Source organism: Microcebus murinus, chromosome 25 (genome assembly GCF_040939455.1).
Source record: "Microcebus murinus isolate Inina chromosome 25, M.murinus_Inina_mat1.0, whole genome shotgun sequence".
Classification (NCBI taxonomy): Eukaryota; Metazoa; Chordata; class Mammalia; order Primates; family Cheirogaleidae; genus Microcebus; species Microcebus murinus.
Window position 1 is genome coordinate 24,401,614 of NC_134128.1, and position 23,908 is coordinate 24,425,521.

At 55.7% G+C, this 23,908-nt stretch overlaps 1 protein-coding gene across 3 annotated transcripts in view; it reads right to left on the reverse strand.

The window, feature by feature from the left end:
- Positions 1 to 19,230, reverse strand: part of PFKP (phosphofructokinase, platelet) — a 59,917-nt gene extending 40,687 nt beyond the window's left edge. For 2 of the 3 annotated variants that reach the window (XM_075997594.1, XM_075997595.1), the window contains exons 1-2: positions 18,989 to 19,230; positions 9,354 to 9,427 (exon numbers count right to left, since the gene is read on the reverse strand). In XM_075997594.1, coding sequence (XP_075853709.1) covers positions 9,354 to 9,427; positions 18,989 to 19,103 — 189 coding nt within the window. In that variant the 5' untranslated portion in view covers positions 19,104 to 19,230. The remainder of the gene's footprint in view (positions 1 to 9,353; positions 9,428 to 18,988) is intronic. The other variant, XM_075997593.1, reaches the window with a different exon arrangement.
- Positions 19,231 to 23,908: the final 4,678 nt, after the last annotated feature.

The following is a 23,908-nucleotide window of genomic DNA, read 5'->3' on the forward strand; positions in this document are numbered from 1 at the left end:
CACAGCAACCTCAAACTCCCGGGCTCAACCGATCCTCCTGCCTCAGCCTCCCGAGTACCTGGGACTACAGGCATGCGCCACCGTGCCCAGTTAATTTTTTCTATGTATTTTTAGTTGTCCAGCTAATTTCTTTCTTTTAGTAGAGACAGGGTCTCGCTCTTGGTGGTTTTGAACTCCTGTCCTTGAACAATCCACCCGCCTCGGCCTCCCAGAGTGCTAGGATTACAGGCCCAGAAGTATTTTCTAGATCTTGTTATCGTCTGCCTCCTAGGGATATAGTTGCGGGCGTTCAGGGGTTTATCTAAGGGTTTTGCTGCTTCTGGGTAAATAAACTTTTTTTTTTGGTTTTCCCTAGGATCAAGGTTTCCCTAGTTTATTCTGTAATAATGTGAAGTGCTCAGAGCAAGGAGTCAGCTCTGAACAGCTGTCTAATCTTAGATTTAGTAAACACCATCGTTCAAAACTAGGTATTCTTTTCTTTTCAATAAAGAAAATTTGAACATATACATCATATCTAATAATAAAGGGAATTCAAGTGTAAAAAAGAAAAATAGGTGTTCGTGAAGAATGGGCAGGAGAAACGTTCTGCCAATGGCTCTCAAAGGTCAGGATTGGTGACTTTATTTTGCATAGGACATTCCCACGGGGAACCTGAGGGTATACTGTTCCTCCCAGAGCCAGAGCCCTGCCCCCTCCCCGGCAGGGCCCTGAAGGAACGCTCTCACCCAGGGAACCGACCGGTCACCCGCACAAGCGTGCCCACTGGTTCAGTTATTCACGGAAAATTCCCACGGAGCAGCCTGAGGATTTGTCCCTGGTGAGGTTTGGTCACCTCTAAAATTCTAAGCTGTTGTGCAGCCCTGCACTGGGTCCTCTGGAAAACCAACTAAAACAGCAACGCGAGTTATTTCGCTCTCGGGCATTCTTAAGGTTTCTTTGGGCCAAAGCCAAGGAGCACGTAATTCCAGGTAACAGGTGTGACCGACAGTCACAGTGGGGACAGGGAACGTCACCCTTTCCGGGACGGTGAGAGGGAGGCCCCCGAGCTCTCCTGCAGACCCCCCCGGGGGGGGGGGCTCACCTCGCCTTCACCTAGCGGGGAGGGGGCTCGTGGGCTTGGCAGCCTGAAACGTGACCGCCACCGGATTTGCAGAGTGCCACACTCATGATGTGCACGGTCGTGCGGGTCAAGCCAGAGTCTCGGGTGGAGAACTTCGCGTGGGATCTGACACAGAGCGGGTGACATGACGGCCTGCAATGGCCGTCACATCCCAGATGTGCATTGGCCAGCGTGCTGGGAGGGAGAAGGCAGGAATGCCGGGGAGATCCCCCCCGGCCCCCGCATCGCCCTTTTGTGACCCGACCCGAGTACCCCAGCCAACTGGGGGTTGGCCAACCGCACACTCCGGCATCCTTGCTCTCAGACGGCCACACGGGGGTCGAGTAGGTTTCGACTTCAAGAAGTTAAAACGCAGGTCAGGAGGCTCGCTCAAGGTCAGGAGTTCAAAACCAGCCTGAGCAAGAGCGAGACCCTGTCTCTACTATAAATAGAAAGAAATTAGCCGGACAACTAAAAAATATATATATAGAAAAAAAATCAGCCGGGCGTGGTGGCGCATACCTGTAGTCCCAGCTACCCGGGAGGCTGAGACAGGAGGATCGCTTGAGCCCAGGAGTCTGAGGTTACTGTGAGCGAGGCTGACGCCACGGCACTCACTCTAGCCCGGGCAACAAAGTGAGACTCTGCCTCAAAAAAAAAGAAGTTAAAACGCAGACGTAGTCACGTCTAAGACCTCAGAGAGATGGGACTGCATGAGGTTCGGAGAACCTCCAACGTCCTTTACGGAAATGCAGGGGGAAGGCCGGGGCCGGAGTCGGCAGGGTGGGGGTGAGAAAGGGCAAAGTCAGACTGTCCCCAAAACGTCACCACCGGTGCTGTGACCCGTTCTCTCCTCGTCCAGCAGTTTCACCTGCCACCGTTGTACACGAGTTCCAAGAACACAGGCGCCATCCGGGATCGGGAAACACCCACAGAGAAGTCACCAAGTCCCCCGTCCCCAGCCGCAAAGCAGCTGCACGGAGTCCGGGCTGCGGAGGGGGCGCAGGCACTCCTGCTTAGGAGGGTTGGGTTTTGTTTTGTCAAAAAGCGTGACATTTTTCGCTATAAACATTGTGAGAGCCGGGTGCGGTGGCTCACCCCTGTAATCCTAGCACTCTGGGAGGCCGGGGGGGGGGTGTGGGGGAGTAGGGAGGGGAGGATCGCTCCAGGTCAGGAGTTCCAAACCAGCCTGAGCAAGATCGAGACCCTGTCTCTACTATAAATAGAAAGAAATTAGCCAACCAACTAAAAATAGGAAAAAAAAAAAAAATTAGCCAGGCATGGTGGCGAATGCCTGTAGTCCCAGCTACTCGGGAGGCTGAGGCAGGAGGATCGCTTGAGCCCAGGAGTTTGAGGTTGCTGTGAGCTAGGCTGACGCCAGGGCACTCACTCTAGCCCCGGGCGACAGAGCGAGACTCTGTCTCAAAATAAAACAAGCAAACATTGTGATAGCAGGGGAGTTTCACCCTATAAAAGAGGGGAAATGACCTTTCTTAAGGCACACACAGAGTCTCCCTTTCCATCATGGCAGGGAAAATGGCACCCATCTGTTAATCAAGCTTGTTTTCCGGTATCCGAAGTCAAACCACCAGGCTCAGGGGCCGAGATGAGGGAGGCTAAGGTCGCAGGCCGACAGCCCAGCTCGGAAACGCGGCTGGCCCGGGGGCACCCGGGGGGGAGGACTGCAGCGCAGCAGCTGCTGTTCCGACGTCCCACATCCTAACGCACTTGGGATTTGTCCTTTAACGACCAGAACCATCCCCAGCCTTTCTTCTCCGGGAAATGGAGACAACAGAGACAGGCTCTGATAACATTTACGCAAGGCCGCCCGGGGCAGGGCCAACCTGCTAAAAAAAAAAAACAAAAACAAAAACAAAAAACAGTTTTTTTAAAAGATGACTCTTAAGTGAGTTCTATTTAAAGAGCTATAAGAAGGAGGATTTCTTTAAGCTTAAGAATGACCTGCAACAACAAAATATCCAACCCACCCATCAAACTACTCACGACACCTGTGTCTCCTGCAGCCATGTGCACTGGCCGCCCCTCCCCACCCAGGGTCTGACCTGCAGGAGCCCAGGGCCGTCTACGCCGGGCGAGGCCCGTTGTGTCAACTCAGAGCTTGATACATTTGCAGTCACCATTTCCAAGATGCTAAAAGCCATTTGCAGGTTTCTAAGGGAAATAAAAACCCTACCTAAATAAAGAACCCACAGTTGGCTCAGCGAGTGGAAAGCAATGGGTTAACAGGCAACCCCCCCCCACACACACACACCCGAAAGGAGCCCAAAGGCCTGGCGGCTACTTGGCAGGCCTGGCCCAGAGTCACCAGCGTCTCGGCAGTGGCCAGATGGACAGTCGGTCAGACCAAGCACCAGGCTGTGAGCAGAAAGACCAGTGTCTTCACATGCACCCTGCTACGGGAGGAAAACCCTAAGGGAGACTGACCTGGTTAGCTGTTTCGGTCTGTGGGTAACCTGGAAAGCTCTCTAGGTAAACCCAGCAACTAGACTATGCAGGAACAAGCATGCTGGCTAAATTACCAGATGCTTTTTAAAAAAAATAACGAAACCAAATGTCTTTCTAAAATTCGAGCCCAAGTAGGTCAGGAACGGTGGCCCTGCAGAGAGTGACTCTGCCCCCGAGAAGACATATGCTGACGTCCGGAGACATCACGGACTGTGGGGTGCAGGGTGCTCCTGGCCCCGAGATAGGGGAGGCAGGGGTGCTGCCCAACATCCGACAGAGCGCAGGAGCCCCCCAAAGCCACAGCACCGAGGTTAGGGGAGAAGCCCCGGTCTGTGGGCATTGCCTGGGGCCGGCCGTCCATCCAGACGTCTGCAATTCCGACAGGTCCACACACGGATGGAGTCAGGTGAGGACCCTGCTCCACGCTTGGCCACGAGCCAGCAGGGTCAAAGGCTGCAGGTCTTGCCCTCCCCCAGACCCCATCAGACATCCCGTGCCCTGCCGGTGCCCGGAATCTTCCTAGCACTTCCCACCGGCGAGGCAGGAGGGCTAACTTGTCATTTTCATCGGTCAGACGGGGACCCAGGGGTGAAAGGCTCATTTATTTACCCACGGGCCCTCGGGTTTGCTCACCCAAGCCCCAGGAGTGAGAGGCACACAGAACTCAGAAGGTCTGGGGTTTGGAAAAGCAGTCTGCATTAAGGGTGAAGAACGTTCCCACCATGGTCAGGGCATGGGGTAGACCTGCGTGTCCGTCAATGGATGGATGGATGGATGGATGGATGGATGGATGGATGGATGGATGGCTAAAGTGGAGTACTACTCAGCCATGAAAAGGAGGGATCCTGTCATCTGCAGCAACCTGGACGGGACTGGAGGACCTTACATGTTAAGTGAGATGAGCCATGCACAGAAGATACTAATGTACGTAGGAGCTTAAAAAAGAAAAATTGAGCTCCTAGAGACAGAACAGAATGAAGGTTGCAGAGGGTGGGAAGGGGAGTGAGGAGGGTTGGGGGGAGAAAGTGCATCTGGTTACGGGTGAAAATACAGTGACACGGAAGGAAGAATAGCCAGTGACAGGTATGCACAATGGAATGACCACAATTAGCAACAATTTATTTTATATTTCAAAATAAGAGTGGAAACGGCACGCCCCCGGCAACAAAGGAATGACAAATGCTCTGCTTGAGGTAGTGGGAACCCCAGTCACCCTGCTTTGGCCATTGCACACCGAAAGCTCGTATCTAAACACCCCGCATTCCCCCTACGTGTCTATTGTCACGAGCCTGCGACGATTAAAAATTAAAGAGCAGCCTGGACGTGACCACACCCAGAACCCAGGGCTCTCGGGAGCGAGCTCGGCGCCAAACCTCTCCGCAGAGCCAGGCCGGGGCCGTCACGCCAGGTGGGGTACGTGGGTCACACGGCCCAGCCTGGCTCCCGGCCAGCCGGGGCTGGGTTGCCAAGTGAGCGGAGGGAAAAAAAAAATGCATATTTTAGGGTGTTCGGGATTTCAAAATTACGGATATGGGATTTTGACATCAGTAATGGCGAGGCGGTGATACTCCAGGCTCATCCGAAGCAAGTAGGTAACACTTATCGCTACCGCTGAGCTAAGCACCTGCTACCCGTGTGGGGTCCCGGTCCCCCTGGCCCCGAGGGGGACCGGAGGAGTTTATGTCCCCAAGTGAGCCCCGAGCGAGGCACGGCCAACGCCAAGGACCTTCTGCTAGAAGGGGACACAGAACATCAGTTGGCATTTTTTCAGGAAAAAAGAAAAGTAATATCTTATTAATAAAAAAATAAAAAGAAAAAAGTAAAAAAAAAAAAAATTAAAAAACAAAGGGGGGGGGCACAGAACAGGACCCGCTCACCGGATTGTCCCGATTTTGCGGGAGGAGGTGAGGAAGGGGTGTCCCGAGAAGCGTCCTGTCCTCACCAGACAGGCGACTTCAGTTCCAGTGAGTCGACCCCCCGTCAGGCTGCTCCCGTTTCCCTCCCATAAGAAAATTCCAGATGCCCGATGATTCCCGGTGCCCAAAGCCATAAATGAATGCTGCATTCGGTGAAGCTTCCAGACACCCTCGACCCAAGGCGCCACTTCCTACCAAAGCAGTGGTCATGAGAGCTACGATAGCCCTAAACCCCCCATATGTGCATGCAAGGATTTGCTTTTGGCGACACCCCCACGGAGGAGCTGCAGACATTTGCAATCCCCTCCAGGAAATGAGGCCTGATCCCTCGGGAATCCTCCGCCCCCCCGCCCAGGGCGGGCAGAGCGGGGCTCATGCTGCAGCTGCCCAGAGGATGCACCTGCTACCCCGGGTCGGCGTGGATCTCAGGGCTCCCCACTCCGTTCCCTGGTTGCTGACGAGGAGAATGACTCTGGCTGGCCTCAAAGAAGAGCCCAGCGTCTTAGGTGTGGGGCTCCGGGGGTGTGCCGCACGTCGGTCCCTTAATTCTGAAACATGCCACGTCCCAGAGGGCTGGCTCTGCAGACAGCTAGGCAGCCCCCAGAGCACAGATGGACACAGGGATGCAGGAACCACCAAAGTCACACAACCACCACAGACACGAAACCCTCAGGTCTGAGAAGCTGGACCTGTTCCCACATCAATGATCCAGCTCATGCACCCCCCGCCACACCCCACCCCGCCCGTCCACGGGGAGCAGCATCAAAGGAGACACAGACTCGGCTCTTGTCCTAACGCAGGCTCCTCCCCACCTCGGCACTGTGGGCATTTGGGGCCAGGTAGCTCTTTGGGGCAGGGCCACGCTGTGTGCTGCAGGGGAGGGGCCACGTTGTGCCCTGCAGGCTGCTAGGCAGCACCTCTAGCCTCCACCCCCCCCTCGGTTGGCCAGAAGCAGTTCTTCCCTCCAATAATGGGCAATCAAAAAACATCTCCCAACATCGGCCAACGTCCAGGGTTGGTGAGTCACTGCTCCCATCCTGGGCTGGCAGTCGGAGGGGTCCACTCTCTTTCCCAGCCCTGCGTGACCAGTCGGTTTCTCTAACTATGAAATAACAGAAACAACTTCCTCCCTTTCTTCCAGCACCCACAGAGCCCCCGTGAGGACTGGGGCCGGCCGTGGCCGTCCCGAAGGGACTTCGACTCGGAGCACAACCCAGAGAACTGCGGCAGGGCAGGCGGTCAGAGTCACAGCTTTCCTGGGGTTTTCTGTGAGCTACACGTCTCCGGTGACTTCAAAAAACAACTCTGCTATTAAGAATTATAATGGCATAAACCTCATCTGAGGATGCTCCAGCCCCAAAGAGCTTTTTCATAGCCACTTTCACTGGGAGGAACTGCCCCCAGGCTAGGGTGCAGCGGTCTCTGCAAGCACAAAGCAGACCGCTCAACCCTCCACGCCCAAGAAAGAGAAAGAAAGGAAGAGAGAAGGGAGAGGAAACTGACTCAGCATGCACACGCATGCTCTGTGCCAGGGGCAGAAACAACCGGTCACCGCCAGGTGCTGGTGAGAGACCCTCTCGGATGTCAGTGCAAATTCAAGAGCAGGGAGGAGGTGAGGGGTTTGGGACGTGCAGAGTCTGACATGAGCTCATTCCAAGTCAGCAAGCCAGGAATGGAAATTCCCAAGGGCGATCTGACCTTACCAAGAAAGATGCACACGTGAAATGCGAAAACAACAACCTGGAAATGCTACGGTTAGACCCCTTCCTTTTAAAAACTGCCCCCAACCCAGACCGATGCAAACAAAAACCCACAAAACCACAGCTTAAACAAAGCAAACCAAAACACAAGGAGATAAAAAAAAACAAACAACCACCACCTCTTTCTGGCAAATAATGAAAGTCATAAATACTGCATTCCAGCAAATAATAAACGCATGGGTTATGCAGACAAACGAGCAAAGAACTCGAGCGGACATTCCACCAAAGGGCCAGATGACTTGGGAGGTGGACAGAGGAGCCCGTGCCAGGCCCCCTAGAGTCGGCCGCACACAGAGAGCCCACAGGGGCGAGAGGGACACTCTGGGACTTGGCCGGGCACAGGGCCCGGAGTGGGCTGCAGAAATCACCTAAGCAGGAATGATCCCAACCTGCTATGACGACAGTCTGTGCCATGTCTTGGGATAAACGGAATGATACAGACACTGACTAGCTTTGAGCATTAATTAACACGGATCTTGCAGTGTTGTGACAGCTCAAAAATGGGCGCAAACTCAGCAGCCCACGGACCCGGGACGGGCGGAACATACAAAGGGCGGAGAGACGGAGACATCAGTGTGATGGGACAGTGTGTGTGGACGTGCAAAGCAACACCATGGAAACGGTGTAGCAAGCAGAAAACAGTCATAATGGTGCTCGAAAACACACAGTACGCAAAATACATTTGCTTGGAGATACCTCAAAGCGATACAAGTGGATCTACCGTTTGATCCGGCAATCCCATTACCGGGCATCTACCCAAAAGAACAAAAGTCACGCTACGAAAAAGACACCCGCACTCGAATGTTTACAGCAGCACAATTCACAATCGCAAGGATGTGGAAACAACCGAAGTGCCCATCGATGCATGAGTGGATTAATAAAATATGGTCTATGTAGACCATGGAGTACTACTCAGCTGTAAGAAACAGTGGTGACAGAGCACCTCTTGCATTTTCCTGGCTAGAGCTGGAACCCATTCTACTAAATGAAGTATCTCAAGAATGGAAAAATAAGCACCACATGCGCTCACCAGCAAATTGGTATTAACGGATCAGCATCTAAGTGGACATATAGGAGTAACATCTATCGGGTGTCGGGCAGGTGTGGGGGGAGGGGATGGGCATATACATACATAATGTGATGTGCACCAACTGGGGGATGGACACGCTTGAAGCTCTGACTCGAGGGGGGAGAGGGCTAAGGGCAATATACGTAACCTTAACATTTGTACCCCCATAATATCCTGAAAAAATTAAAAAATAATACATTTGCTATCATTTTAATAATGCACCTATTTCCTTCTGGCTACATATATATATGTGTGTGTGTGTGTGTGTAAATAAAATACTGGGAGGAATCGGACTAAAATGCTAACAGTGATTTTTGCAGGAATTAAGTGACTTTTAAAAATATATTCCCTTCTTCCCATTTTTTCAAAGCTATATTGCACATTTTTATAAATTTAAATACTATTTTTTCCCCAGTAGTTTTTGAAATAAATAGCGTAGTCCACGCTCTCCTGGTACCGTCCCTTCCGACGCCCCTCAGCCCTCAATCGACGGGGCCGGGCGGTGGGAGGTGAGAGCCTTCGCTTCAAAACCAACACAGGAACAGATGCCAGGGAGGTGGACTGGGTTTTTTTTACATTAGAGACGAGAAGCTCAGAGTGGCTGTTTCTTCCCCTTTCTCTCAGTGTTTCTCCAAATGCGGCCTGCACTGGAAACAAACACGCCGCTCCCGTAGGAACGAGAGCTGCTGCGTGCAAACAGGGCGGTCTGGGCTCCCCGAGCCCAGCGGTCCAGGCCAGGAAGCTGACGTCGAAGTGGCCTTTTGGGTTCTGTCTCGTCCCTTCTCCCTGCACTTCCTAACCCCAACTCGCCCACGCCGGGTGCTGACGAGCCCAGGGGCACGGCCTGCCATGTAAGTGCCCCTGGCCGCGGCTGCCACACGCTGCGGGGGGGGGGGGGGTGGCACACAGCCCCGCAGAACCCGGGTGTCCACCCGCCCGGGCCGTGCCTGGCAGGAGGCAGGTGGGCAGCGGCCTGGGGCTGCAGGGACCTGGGGCCGGCGGGGGTCCGAGTCGCAGGGTCAAGGAAGGGGAGCAGCACTGACCTCGTATATAAAGTACACCTTGGCTCCCACGTATATGCCCATGCGCACCACTGCACGGACAGCCGCGTTCATGCCTGCAAAGGGAAACAGGGACAACAGTTAACCGGGGAGCCTCGGGTCACCCTGGCTCTGCTACCCACTCCCCGTGACTGCGGGGGAACCGAGTAACCTCCCAGCCTCAGTTTACCAATGCAAGAAACGGGTGCCACCTGCACCTCCAGGATTGGGGTGGAGGAGGAGGAGGAGAAACAGCCGGGGCAGAGCGAGGTGCCCTGCAGGGCAAGGGGCCAGCATTGGAGAGTCGGGCTTTCGGTTCAGAACAGCACCGCCTGGACTTGGCATAGACACATAGGCAACGCCATCTGATCACAGGGGACGGGCATTTTTAAATAGTGGGCCAAGTTCCGTGTCTGTGATGTGAAGAGGAGATACGAAATGGACTGCCGTGTTTCCCTGAAAATAAGACCTCCCCATAAAATAAGCCCCAGCAGGATGTCTAAGCACGTGCGCAATAGAAGCCCCACCCCGAAAATAAGCCCTAGTGACGGGCGTGGCTGCGCAGCGCATCTGCACAACCCATGCGTGTCGTCGAGGAGTGGGAAAGAAGACGAGCAGCCCTTCTCATCCACCCCGTGAGAGCTCTATGGCTCGACAGGAGAGATTGGGGCCAATGGTTCTAAAGGAATTGAGTTACAAGAAATTCAGGATGGGATTCCGGATTTGGAGAGTGATGATGATGTTCCAGAAGACGACGACTTAACTGTATTTGAATCAATGTAGACGGTTGTACTGTACATAAAATAAAAATAAAATAACAGATCCCCTGAAAACAAGCCCTAGGGTGTCTTCTTGAGGAAAAATAAATATAAGACCCTGTCTTATTTTTGGGGAGACACGGTATTTCATCACCAGCTATAGGGGCGGGTGCGGGGGACCCTAGGCAATGGGCTCAAATACAAGACAGATCATGTGCTTTTACCAGAAGAAAAGTTGCACTAAAGTGGCGTCCTATAAACAATCATACCTAATCCGGGTAAAACAGGGACATTTCCCCCGCTTTGTTTAAAAGAAATTAAGATCGGCGTCATGCCAAGCATCATCATGGTTGTCTGAGAGACTCGATTTTGCCGTCCGCTGAAGTCCGCCTTGGGCGGCTGAACACTCACCTGAGTGGCCGTAGCCGCCCAGAGCCACCGCGTGGACCTGAAGGTGGTCCCTGTCACCATCGTGGCTCACGGGCTGAGGGGGCCCCGTCCCAGCCACCCGGAAGGAAGGGCAGTGTCAGGATCTTGCACTCAACCTTTTCTGCTACCATTCTCAGTCATGTTTCAGGCGTCCTGGGGTTACCTCGTTTTGTTTCGCTAGCCTGGCCTGGGACGGGACACTCAAACAACTTTCCTAAACGTCCCCGTGGGAAATCTCGATCCTCCTACCATGCAGAAATCTCGATATTTGGAAAAGAACCTCTTGGCAATCTGCACAGACCTAAAAACCCCAGTCCTCCGGAAAGGTATAACCTTGCCGTGAGAACCAGAAACGAACTTTCAGACGGTCGGGGCGGGGGGAGCAGTCCAGTAGGGAATATGTGATGATTACTCCAAGTGCGACAGAAAAGGGCAGGTTATTAAACCATTTTCTTGATAGTACACGTTCTGCAACAGCTTCTTACTAAACTACGGGGCAGGGAAGAAAGACAAGTCCCAGGACAACTTGCTCCTTGAGCCCAGAGCGTGTTCCATGTGCACAGCAGCTGCTAGAGAGAAAGTTCCGGGCGAATCCTCACTGGCCGGCCACTCTGGGGTGGGGTTCTCCTTTGCAGCAAAAGCTCCCCGAGATTCCGTTCTGATAACATGTAAATCGTGAGCAATATTTTTTTTTCAAAAAAAACAAAGAATATACTGATGCTAATGCAATCATCTGGGTCTACGATTTTATCTCCTATGTTGTCTGGAGAGCGTCAAAAACCTCCCCACTTACCTGCTTTTGACAGCTCTGAACCCCCTTTTCCTGCATTTTCTCAGTACTGGTAACCACAGGAGCACTGATTTCAATATTTAAATTCCTTTCTGATAAATAAAGTCAGGCCGCTCGCCGCTCGTGCTGGCTCGTCAGAAAGCGAACGTCAAACCCGCCCTCCAGTACTCTTGCTACGGGGGTCCTTCCTACGGCTTTCTCTCTCCAGTGACTCGGGCAGGGACAGGGAGGTGCAGATAGATGCAAAGGGGGTTCTGTTGGGGGGTGGGGGGCGCCTGGCACCCCGGGTCCAAGTCCTCGTGGGCTGGCCAGGCCAGGGTGTCTCGGGGTTGAGGTCAGGTGGAACTTGAAATGAATTTGCGAGAGGGGGGGGGTCTCCCCTCAATCGCTCACCCAGCACCCCACACCTGAGGACTGAAGTGTCCCCTCTGGGCCAGGCACTGAGGCGACAGGCAAATCGATCGCACCCAAGGGCAGAAGGGCATCGGTGAGGAGGAGAAAGTAACGGGCGGGGCACAGCAAGCTATACTTCAGCGGCGGCTGCAGGGGCCTGGACAGTGTCAGCAGCCCCCAAACATCACTCAGAGCCTTCACTCGCGCACACACACACACACACACACACACACACACACACGGGGAACTTCTAAATATAGGCTGCGACACGCCAGCCGTCACCCTGTGACCACACCTTCCCCCTTGGCGTAGCCGCCGGCCTCACGTGTCTCCTCCAAGCAGAGATGTGCTATGTCCGTGTGCACAGGATTCCAAAGACTTAGTCGGGGGGAAAAAAGGAATGTAAAATATCATATCTGGCCGGGTGCGGTGGCTCACACCTGTAATATCCCAGCACTCTGGGAGGCCGAAGCGGGAGGATCGCTCAAGGTGAGGAGTTCGAAACCAGCCTGAGCAAGAGCGAGACCCTGTCTCTACCAAAAATAGAAAGAAATTAATTGACCAACTAAAAATATATAGAAAAAATTAGCCGGGCATGGTGGCGCATGCCTGTAGTCCCAGCTACTTGGGAGGCTGAGGCAGGAGGATCGCTTGAGCCCAGGAGTCTGAGGTTGCTGTGAGCTAGGCTGACGCCACGGCACTCTAGTCCCAGCAACAGTGAGACCCTGTCTCAAAAAAAAAATTTATATATATATATATATATATATATATATATATCTTATTACTAATCAATACAATTGATTATACATTAAAATTGTGAGCTAAATAAATTTTATGTTAATTTCACCTGCTGCTTTCAGTTTTTTTTTAAAAAAATGTGGTCACCAGATCATTGGAAACTTTATGCAGAACGCAGGGCACCAAGGCAGCACTCCCACTGGGCAGAGGTGCCTTTGAATCTACTCTTTAAAACCGTCCTTGATGCATGGAGTTACATCTCGTCCCAGCGACCAACACAAACCTCCTCATTAAAACACGGATAAAAAATCCACTCCAGGTGCCACGATGGAATTAATTTCCTGTCGATGGTTTGTTTTTTTTTTTTTGCAGGTTTTTCCACTTTTTGCTATCACAAGCACTGCTATAAAGAATACCCTTCGACCCACCTACCTGCGTCTAGCTCTGCACACGTGTGTGCTCTGTCTTTGTCCCGCTGCACGGGGTGAGCTCCCACCCACCGTACACCCCAATCCACTCGGGGACCCCCGTCCACCCGCGGGGGTGCCTGTGGGCGCCCCGCATCCTGCAGCCCCCCTGGACCCTGCATCTGTGGCCCGATCCTGCTCCTCGAGAGACCCCTTCCCTCTCCTCCCTGCTCTCGTCCCTTATCAGAGGTAGCCGGTAACCTCCACATGGCCTCCCAGTTCACAGGTAAATCCAAAGTCCTCCCCTGCCTCCAGCTGCTCCCCGAGCAGGTTCAAAGTCCCTGAACCAAGGTCTCCTCGGGGCCCCGCCATGCGACAGCAATCCTCCTTCCCAGACCTGCTCCTTCTCAGCTCTCTGCAGCCCAGCTGCAAAGCGCAGCCTCCCGGCCCGAGAGCTTCCGGAAGGAAGAGGCTCCACGCTGCGCCCAGAGCCTGCCTTGGCACGTTCAGAGCAGTTGAATGCGTGGAAGGGTCACAGACACGAAATCTCACCACTGTCAAACCAGGGCTGACGAAGGAAGGATGACTGCCCACCCGAGGGTACTATATTCCACCCTGCTAATCACGTCTCATCAGATCGATTACATTTTTAGATGGGGGGGGGTCCAAATTAATGAGTCTTCGCAGTTGAAATCCTGGTCAAAGTCAGAAAATAATCACGCAGGATGACGGGACGGTCCTATGTTGGAGAAGCCTCCAAGGAGCTCCTCTGCCTGGGTCTGCAAACCGCCCCATGGACCCCAGCTCGGTGTGGCACACAGCGCCCCCAAAGGGGACGGGTCCCCAGGTGGCTCCAGGCACATCAAGGACAGGGATGGGCTGGCAGGGGCCCAGGGCAGTCCTGCCTTTTCTCTTTTGCCTGGAGACTTTCACTGAGGCTAAGTGCCTGGGAGGGAGGAGGGGAGGGAAGGGAGGAGATGAAGACTGAATGTCGCCTTCTATCTGCAAAGGAAAACCACCAGGACCCCATCAGGCCACTAGAGATAGCAGAGCCAGGAAGCAGGACCTATAAATAAGCCTCCCAGTCTCAGTGCTCTGCTCTGCCATGCGTCCTGACAAGCACAATGACTGTAATCCGGAGCAAACGGCTGGGTGGTGAGGGCGCAGAGAACAGAGGAGCGTGGCACACGCTTTGGAAAAAAATAAAGACACCACAATGCAAGACAGAGCTTGCTGAGAAGCCTAACTCACAAAGGGATGCGACTCTTTCCCGGCACAGAGCCGTGCGCCCCTTAGCCAAATGCACGTTCCTACCACCACTGTGAGTGCAGCGGGCTTCCAACTGGGCACCCGATGGTCACCGTGACCCTGTTGCTACCTTAGCTTCATCTTCCCCATGTTAATTGCCCCCAACGGCCCATTCAGATTGGTAGAGCTCATTCGAACGGCCCCGATTCTCCCAGATAAAAGGTTGAAGCCCTCCATCAAAAGCCTTAGTTTTCTGTAACCAAGGGGGGGGACATGTTTTTTCTGGAAAGATGACAAAACATCTAGCTGCGAGGGGTCATCTGAATGTGTCACACAAAGCTATTCGCGTTCATATAAAATGATGCAGTTCCACCAATCTACCCTCCTACGATGGGGCTGCACCACAAACCTAACACACTGCCAACTAGACGCAATGATGTTTGTTAAATGAGTTATGTTTCACACTGAAAAGATCCCATTAAAGGACATAGATGCAGAGCTCCAGGCCCTGAAGGAGCCCACGCAAGACTAACGTCTTGGTGTTTGATAAATATTGTGAAATAGAAGCATCGACTTAGAGCCTTGGGGTCAGGGCTTCTGGAACCTCATGCTGCAGACTATAAAGTTCTAACGTCGTATTAACAGTTCACTCTCAGCTGGGTGCGGTGGCTCACGCCTGCAATCCTAGCACTCTGGGGGGCCGAGGCGGGTGGATTGCTCGAGGTCAAGAGTTCGAAACCAGCCTGAGCAAGAGCGAGACCCCGTCTCTACTATAAATAGGAAGAAATGAATTGGCCAACTAATATATATAGAAAAAAAAAAAAAAACTTAGCCGGGCGTGGTGGCGCATGCCTGTAGTCCCAGCTACTGGGGAGGCTGAGGCAAGAGGATCGCTGGAGCCCAGGAGTTTGAGGTTGCTGTGAGCCAGGCTGATGCCACAGCACTCACTCACTCTAGCCTGAGCAACAAAGTGAGACTCTGTCTCAAAAAAACAAACAGTTCATTCATACTGCTGTGAGGATAAGACTACTTTTTGATTAGGACGACAGCCAGAACTCCTAGTCACCTGCCACTTCACCTGCGGAGATTCCAAGTGGGGAACAGTCCACAGCCATTTGAGTCCCTGCTAAGTGTCCCACATGGCGCTGGGCGCCGGGAACACGCTGGTGAACTCGCACAGGTGCCCACGGCCCCGGGGCCCGGCCCCACCACTGCGCGCTGTGGACTCAGGGAAGACAGCGCCTCTCAGCTTCACCTGCTCACGCGTCGAGCGGGAATAAATGATTCATAGCACCCGGGAGCACTCAGTGCCTGCCCGGTAACCAGGGTTCCATAAACACTAGCTATTCCCACCATGACTGGAATGACTTCCACGCACTCAGTGCATGTGGACTTTCTGCAAACGTGTGTCGCCGGCCACGGCACCATGCGAAGAAAGGACTCAGCTTCCAAATTCCGCCCACCCTGTACCCTCAGCGCCGCCAGGCACCAGGCCCTGCAGAGGCCACAGCCTGTGACTAAGACAATGATTCATTTTTGGGGTGGGCGTGGGCACTTAGTCACGGCAAGTCTGTCCCTGCGGCCCAGCGGCCCAGCGGTGTGGAATCCCTTCAGGTCAAAGCGAAAATCAATTTCAACGTGCAGACACCAGAGGATACCCAAAGAACGAGGGGAAAACAAATAGCCTCGGATGATACTCTTCCTTAATTTGGGGGCTGGAGAGAGAGTCAGGAATACAGATGGGAGATTTTCAGTTTTATTTTATAATTAAATACTATCAATTCCTTTTGGGGTTAAAAAAAAAAAGCACTCAGTCCCACTGGACCGAGTGTTTGCACCATTTGGGCTGCCTTGTTTTGCTATCGCTTACATAAAAGGCATTTTCTGTTCCACTGGCAAAGCCACTGTGTAATTAATTATCTGCACAGTTCTGAGCAAGTCGGGCTTAGCTCACGTTTGAGCACTGACTAGATGATACAGCCCGTCCAGTGTGGTCTGGTGGATGGTGAAGGGTTTGGGATTAACAGCTGGCAGAGCTTGGCTTAAAATCCCACCACAACCGTGCTTGAGCCTGGTGGCTTTACCTAAGCAACACCTTCTTGGGGGGGGGGGTCTTCCTCCCTCCTCTAAAATGAAGCAACGTGTATCTTGCAGCCGTGTGTCATTAGGCCCAGAGGTGGGAACTGAAAAGCTCCTAGTGCATAAAAGTGTTGTCAATAAGGAGTAGCTGTAGCTCTCTGAACAGAGAACGTTACCACAATTTCCCGTATGATTAGAAAACAACCCTAAAAATTGAAGTCTTGAATTCACTCTCCTTGATCTCCAGCTAACAAGCAAAAAATTCTTCTATCTCCCCGGGGGGACAGAGGGGGATATCAGGGACTGAAGTCATGTAGGATCATGGTAAAATGGTGAAAGAGTGGGGGGGGGTCTGACAGACAACAGCTGGAGCCAATAACCTGCTCTAAGGCTCCGCACGGCTGCTGCCCAGACCGGGCCCTCTGCCCACACCTGGGCGCGAATGTCCTCAGGAAAGAGACGCATCCAAACGCTCGCACAGGCTCAGGACAGCACCTCAGCGGGGTGGGGCTGCTCACAGGGAGTCAGTGGCTTCAGCTCTGCCCAAGGGACACCCCCGACAGACAGCCGGCCAAGGCAGGACAGCCCGGATGTGGCCCTTGAGATCCTCACTGAATGGCACCTGCACAGCTGAGAGCAGCCACCTCTGATGGACTAGCAGGGGTCCTCAAACTTTTTAAACAGGGGGCCAGGTCACTGTCCCTCAGACCGTTGGAGAGTGGGGCGCACATTCCACACAGGAGCACTGTGGGCCCGGGGCGAGTCGGCTGCTAAGCAGGACAGGCAGCGGTGGCAAAAACACCCGTTGGGCCGGATAAATGTCCTCAGCGGTCCGCATGTGGCCCTCCGGCTTAGTTTGAGGACCCCTGGTAGAGTCTACGCCATCCAGGCAGTGCTCTCCCAGTAACCCTGGTTTCCAAAGTACCCTCCTCCACGGAAGAGGGGGCATGGACTTCCCAGCCTTAGACATGCATCATAACGCCTCAGGAGTGGCAGCTCCAGGATAAGGAACAGAGAAACGTTCGTTCTGCCAAATATTCTAGCAAACCCTTCCTTGCACAGGGAGCTCAAAGAATGACCCGTAAACCTGTTTCCAACAGATGCGGCCCCTTAATCCTAAAGTAACCTTGACGGTCTGACCCTGCAGCCCTGCTGGCTGACAGAGGTCAGTTCCCCTTCCTGTGCCAACCAACGGCTCCTTCCCCTTCCGGGCGCAGGGCGGGTCACCAAAGGCGCTTCTCCAGCTCCTGAAGCCCTTTGGGAAGTCGCACCGGATCGCACCCCGACCCCATGACACTCTCTTCGTCCTCACTCATCTTCCCGCAAGTTTCAGTAAGGCAGACGGACCACGTTGTTTCCATTTCGCTTTCCTGCTGGTCCTATCCCAGCCTTTGCTACTTCACATACTCTGAGAAACCAGCACCCCACGGGGCACGTTTGTACCCGGACCCTTTTACGAGAATGCCAACACTAGAGTAACCCTGCTTCCCTGCAGTGAGGACCGCGGGCCTGCGGCGTGGGGCGGCGCCCAGCGACGAGACCAGGGTCTCCCCAGGACCAACAGGGCGACTTCCCAGGGCCAGTGGCCCGCGCTGCGCATGGGGGACTCCGCGTCTTCGCACACCGTGAGCGACGGGCTGGGCATCACGTAGGCAGGCGCCCGTGGCAGGCGGGGCGGCGCCCAAAGCGCCCCAACCTGCCGCCCCCGCACCGCCCCGCCTGCTCAAGGGCGAGGGGAAGGTCACCGGCGCAGTGGGCAGAACTCGAGGGCGTCGGGCTCATCCCCTGACGGTGTGCTGTCCCGAAACGTCAGGAAAGGAGGCGCGGGGCCTGCCCACCCATCTGGGGCGGGTGGAAGGGGGGGGGGGGAATCCAAATCAAACCCAGCTCAGCTGGGGAACGTGGCTCCAGCCCGCGCGCTGCGTAAGGCTCCAAGGCCGAGAGTGGTTGGCTCTGCCCCAGCCGGGATTCACACCGACCGGGAACCCCCACCGTCTGCCAACCCCGGCGCCCCCACGTGCACCCAGGGCTGCAGCGCAGGCACCCCCCTCTCTTCTAAATTTTCAATATTCTCCCAGCGCATCCGCGGGCCCCGGCTTGGGCCCCCTCCTCCTGGAAAGCAGCCCCGCGTTGCAGGGGAAGGGGGAGCCCGGAGTCCGCGCGCTGGCGGGCGCCGCCGGTGACGTCCGGGAGGCTGGCGGGGAGGGCCTGCTGACCCATTTTAGTTTTCAGTTTTGTCACGAGCCGGAAGGCGACCGGAGGTAAGCGCGGAGGAAAAGCCTCTCTCAAACCTCCCGGCGGAAACGCGAGGCGCTGCCGGAACGCCGGGGCAGCCCCGGGCGGGGACCCCGCGCACCCGGTCCCGCGCCCCGCGGTGCAGCAGCGGGGACGTGCCCGCGCCGCGCGGGGGACGCCAGTAGGCGGGAGGCGCCGCGGGGACACAGCCGTTTTTCCTACGACATTTCAGGGGCGGGGCGGGAAGACCGGGCTGGAGCTGCGGCCTCAGAGGCGGCCGCGGGGTACCTAAGCCTGGAGCCGCCCCTCCGGGGGTTCAGGTACCAGACGAGCTCCGGGCGGCCCCGCCGTGGGTCCCGATTTACAAAATAAACGAGGAGGTAGAAAACTCGTTGGTCTTCCCAATGCGGAATCCTAACGCCTATCCTTCCTCCCCAACCCCCCGCCACGACCCCTGCGCCTCCCGCTCCTCCCCAGTCCCTGCCCGCAGCCTGGCCCGGTTCCCCCGGCCACGACTCCCTCCACGCCCTGCGCCCCGGCCCGGCGGCAGGCGGCGCGCACCTTGGGCATCCCCGCCGCTGGTCAGCACGCCGATGGCCTTGCCGGCGCCGGAGAGGTGCTCCAGGAACTTCCGCAGGGAGCCCGTGGTGGGGGCGTCAGCGGCGGCGGCGTCCATGGCGAGCAGGCCGAGGATGCCGGCTCCCCGGGGCGCGCAGCTGGCAGTGAGGACCCGGCCCGCGCGCCCGGCTCGGAACCGCCGCCCGGCTGCGCCCGCGCCCGGCCCCAGCGCCAATGGGCGACGGCGGCGGGCGGGGCTCGTGCGCGCGGGCGGGGCGGGCTGCGGGGACGCGGGCGGAGGCGCGGGCGGGGGGAGTTAGCCGCGCAGGAGGGCGGGGCGCCGAGTTTGGGGGGCGCTGGAGGTGGGGTTAGCGCCTCAAGCGGGGGCTGCGGGGAGCGTGGCTGGGGGAGGCGCAAACAGGCGGGATCTCGTGTGCTGGGGCGCCAGGGAGGGATGACAGGGGGAGGGCTGCAGGTGGGGGCTGGAGAGGGAGGCTGAGAGCTGCAGGTGGAGGGATCGAGAGGGAGGGGCGTGCTGCAGGTGGGGGGAGACAGTGAGAGGCTTAGAGCCACAGGTGTGTGTGTTGGGGTACAGGGAGCATCTCTTAGGGACGCAGGAGGGCGGGATTTCATCGGTTGGGGTGGACTGGGGTGCTTGCAGGTGGGGCGCGAGCCCGCGGAGACACCCCGTCTCCCGCGCGGCCACTCTGGCGGTTGGGGACCCAGGAGGCAGAGCCGCGCCGGGCACAGGGTTCCCCCTGGGGGCAGCTCTCTTGGAGCAGCTTGGGGGGGGATGGATGGGGAGTCTGGGGACGGCTTCTTGCTACCTAATCACCCCCCAGGTTTCCCCGGGAGGAAGGGCGGAGAGCGGGTGCTCCGGCTCCAGGGCGCGCCGGCTGGGCGGTAACGGAGCTCTTGTTGGCCCAGCCTCGCGCTGCGGGACGAGGAGGCGTTGCGGGTAGGAGGGTGTCGCTCGACCCTCGCAGCCACCCTCGCGCCAGGCCTGGGAGCTGGAGCAGCCGGGCGGGGCGCGGGGACAGCCTTCTTTTGAGGGAGGACGCCCGCAGCCGGACCTCCGGCGGCCCTGCGGGGAAGCTCCAAGTCCAATATGCGGGGGGGACTGATTGTCGCCGTGGATGCGCCAGAGGCCCGTGTCCCCCACCAGGAGCACGGGCCTCACAGCCGCCCAGTCCCTGCAGAGGTCATCCGAGAAACGGGGGAGGGCGCAGGCCAGAACCCACCTCCTGCATGCGCAACCAGTAGCTCCTAGGACAGACAAAAGGCGGGAGGGAAAGGAGGTTAAGCAAAGGCTTGCTCTGTTAGCCAGAGAAGTCTACCTCAGCTACTTCCCTTAGGGCAACCCCGGGCAAGAGACGGACGAGTGGTACACGAAGCCGTGTTGGACGCCTGACGCCTCCTCCGGCCGGCCCAGCGCTCTGATCACCAAAACTTTATTGCAAAAGAGAACGAGTATCAGCTGTGGACAAGACCAGGTGGTCTGATCTCCACCCTGGCCAGAATTGAGGGAGCAATTCCTAGCTTGCAACGGTGCTCAGAATCACCTGCCCCCCTCCCGCCCCCAGCCACTCAAGTCCGGGGTCCGGGAGCGGAGCCAGGCGAGCTGTGTTTTTAACAAGCCCCCTGGGTGATTCTGATGAGTCAGAGGCAGCGGTCTAATGGAAGGAGCCTGAGCACCGTTGTTCTAACAAGACAGGAGAGGGCTGGTGCACTGGCTGTAGTGCTTGGGGCCTTCACCTTCCCTGGCAGGGACAGGCTCAAAGAACCGCTCCCCACCCCCACCCCAGGTGGCCCCACAGCCAGGATTTGCGCTGGACAACAGGAGGGCTGCCCTACCCCGTCCTGCCTTTCTGGGCCAAATGACACTTTAATTTGGTGCACACAATCTTATTTTAGCCAAATCCCTGTATCTTCATATAAAATTAGTATTTTTATCATTTAAAGTCAGGGAATTGGTCATCTGTCATCAAATTGTAATATAGAACAGGATGGATACAAACTAATAGTTCAAACATGACATAGGTGAAATAAATTATGAGTAAAAAGATACACTGGAACGGTATCCGGTTGCTGTTACAATTAGGAAAATAAGTATCTACGGATGTGGAAATATGTCCGGGACATTTAAGTAAAAAGGCAGCTTGGGAACAGGGTGGATCTGGGTGTGTGTGTGTGTGAGTGTGCGTATTAGATGTAAACGCATCTGAGTATTTTATTTCCTTCCTTTTAGCTTATTATGGGTAATGCATTTTTATTCTCGCTTGAACAAGTATTGTTTGAGAAATCATACGAACATCAACTGAACATTTCTGTAATTACTAGTGTCACATCAGAGCATGGGGGGCAAGGAGAGAGATTGTCCTCTAGTGGAAAATAATTGGTGCACACCTGTAGTCCCCGCTACCGGGGAGGCTGAGGCAGGAGGATCGCTTGGGCCCAGGAGGCTGGAGGCTGCTGTGAGCTGCGATGATGCCACGGCACTCTACTCGGGGTGACAGAACGAGGCCGTGTCTCAAAAACAAGCAAACAAAAAGGGGTTATACATTAATTTCCCGGTTAGAAAAAAGAAAGCGCAGTTAAGTTAGTTATAAAATGCCACCTCTGAATATTGATTCGCAGGTGTCTTCCATAGGCCTGGGACCTGTGCCGGCACGCACAGGCTTGAGTTAATGCTGACTCGTTCTTGAAAGTCCTTTGCTGCCCGCTGGGAACTGAAGAGGCTCCTTGCAGAGGCATCTGTCCGTCCGTCCGTCCTTCCGTCCGAGGGCAAACTCGCTGAAACGCTTGAACCCTGGGGAGCCGTGAACAGAGACACTCGTCTGATTCTGTGACAGGCACATCCCGGCTGCATTCCCCGTGGCCTGCCGTGTCCAGCAGGAGGCTTTGCCTTTTTTGGGTATAAACTTCGAGATTCAGATATAAGCTGCAGGGCCTCTTCCTCTGCCTAAAAAAAAAAAAAATCACACACGACCACGTGCCCCATGGTTTAGAGGACTCGTGGGGCTGGCTGAGTCCCCCTGCCGGAGGAGGAGGAGGAGGAGGAGGGTGAGCCTGGTCCTCCAGGGGGCACGGTGCAGGGCTGGGGGCACAGCCGTGGTCCCACGCTGAGGGCCAACAACTCTGCAGTCTCGGCGGGGCCCACAGGATGCTCTCGTCTTAAAAGTCCAAGCCCAGAGCCGTGGTCTGTGAGCCCCAGGCCAGACGGACTCACCAGGGGCGGGTGTTGGACGTCCTGGTTCTGAGTGCATGGTGGGGCAGACCTCGCCGCCTGCCCTGATTGGTGGCCCCGAGTTGCAGCGCCCCATTCGAGGTGTCCTCACTCCAAAGCTTCGGGGGTTTAGACAGCTGAGCCCTGCACGGCGCTGGCCTGAGCCCCCAGTGCGTCTGTCTTCACACGGGTGTTCTCCCGGCTCTGTGCGCTGAGACAGCAAGCCCGCCCTCCTCTGCCTCCTCCTGGACCTGCTGTAAGCTGCAAATAAAACCCTAAGTCCCCAGTCCCCACCCCCCACCCACTGAGTGCACCCCTCTTGGCAAAGGCAACCCCAGAGCAACCTTGAAGACTGGGTTTCCGGCCATGGCAGGCGGGCGGGCGGGGTGGTGGGACACAGTGCCTCATACCCGCTCCCGTCCGGAGTTCAGACACCACAAGGGACCCGCGTTCGTGCTGAAATAGAGAGCGTGAGACTGACAGGGCAGGCTCCTCGTGGCGGTGAGATACCCAAGAATGGAAAAACCAGCACCACATGCACTCACCAGCAAATTGGTGTTAACGAATCAGCACCTAAGTGGACACATACAGGAGTAACATCTATCGGGTGTCCGGCGGGTGGGAGGGGGAGGAGGGGAGGGGTAGATACAACCACAACGAGTAAGATGTGCAACGTTTGGGGGATGGACACGCTTGAAGCTCTTACTCGAGGGGGGAGGGGGCATGGGCAATACATGTAACCTTAACACTTGTACCCCCATAATATGCTAAAATAAAAAAAAATGAAATAAAAAGGTACCAAGATACAAACAAGACCTGAGGCTGTGCCATGCATGGGTTAAGCTGCACCTGCAGGCCACAGATCTGGCTGACCGGGTCCCTTTGACAGACTGTGACCAGCATTGTCCTTGTCTTAACTTAAACATTCCTTTCTGCTGACTCCAAGTCCCAGACAAAGCTTGCTTCCTTTAACAAAGTGCAAATTAAGCATCCTCTGAACCCACCTGTGGGTGGCCGTAGACAGGCACTGGAAGTACGGCAGCTTTTGGACGCCATAACACGCACGGGGGGCAGTTAAAGGCCGTGGGATATTTTTTTTTTGCCTCAATTCCTCCCCGTGTCGGGTTGCGGGCACACCGCGCAGGTGAGGCTACCTGCCTGCGGACTCCCGCCCGGAGAAAGGGTGGACCTGTCCACCTGGGAGCCACCGCTGGCTGCGTCTTCCGTCTGTGCGGCACAGCCCACGCGTGCCGGGCACGTACCTCCTGCTTCTATGTCATGACACTTTCTCTGATCGCTCAGCTCTCTGTGCCCTCCTGAAACCCAGAGGCAGCTGGAAGGGGCTTCCAGGATCACGGAATCCACCCTCCTCATTTGGCAGAAAGAACAAAGGCCCGAGGAGGGCGTGCGGGCCGAGGCCAGACCACAGTTGGGTCTTGATCTCTTTGCACGGGGCAGGGGGCTTCCCACTCGCTCACGCGAGAAAATTAAACGTGGCGCTGGGGCACTGACTTCCAAGCTCACGCTGGAAGACCTCCGGGGCATGATTCAAATCGAAAGGTACCAGGTGGGCGCCAGCTTCGCCTCCACCCCATTCGAACACAAATCCCTCTGAGCCCACGCTACGGCTCTGTGGGGAAAGCTTGTCACCAATCCCCAAGGCCACCAAGCCTCAGGGTCCGTGTAATGCCTTCCCT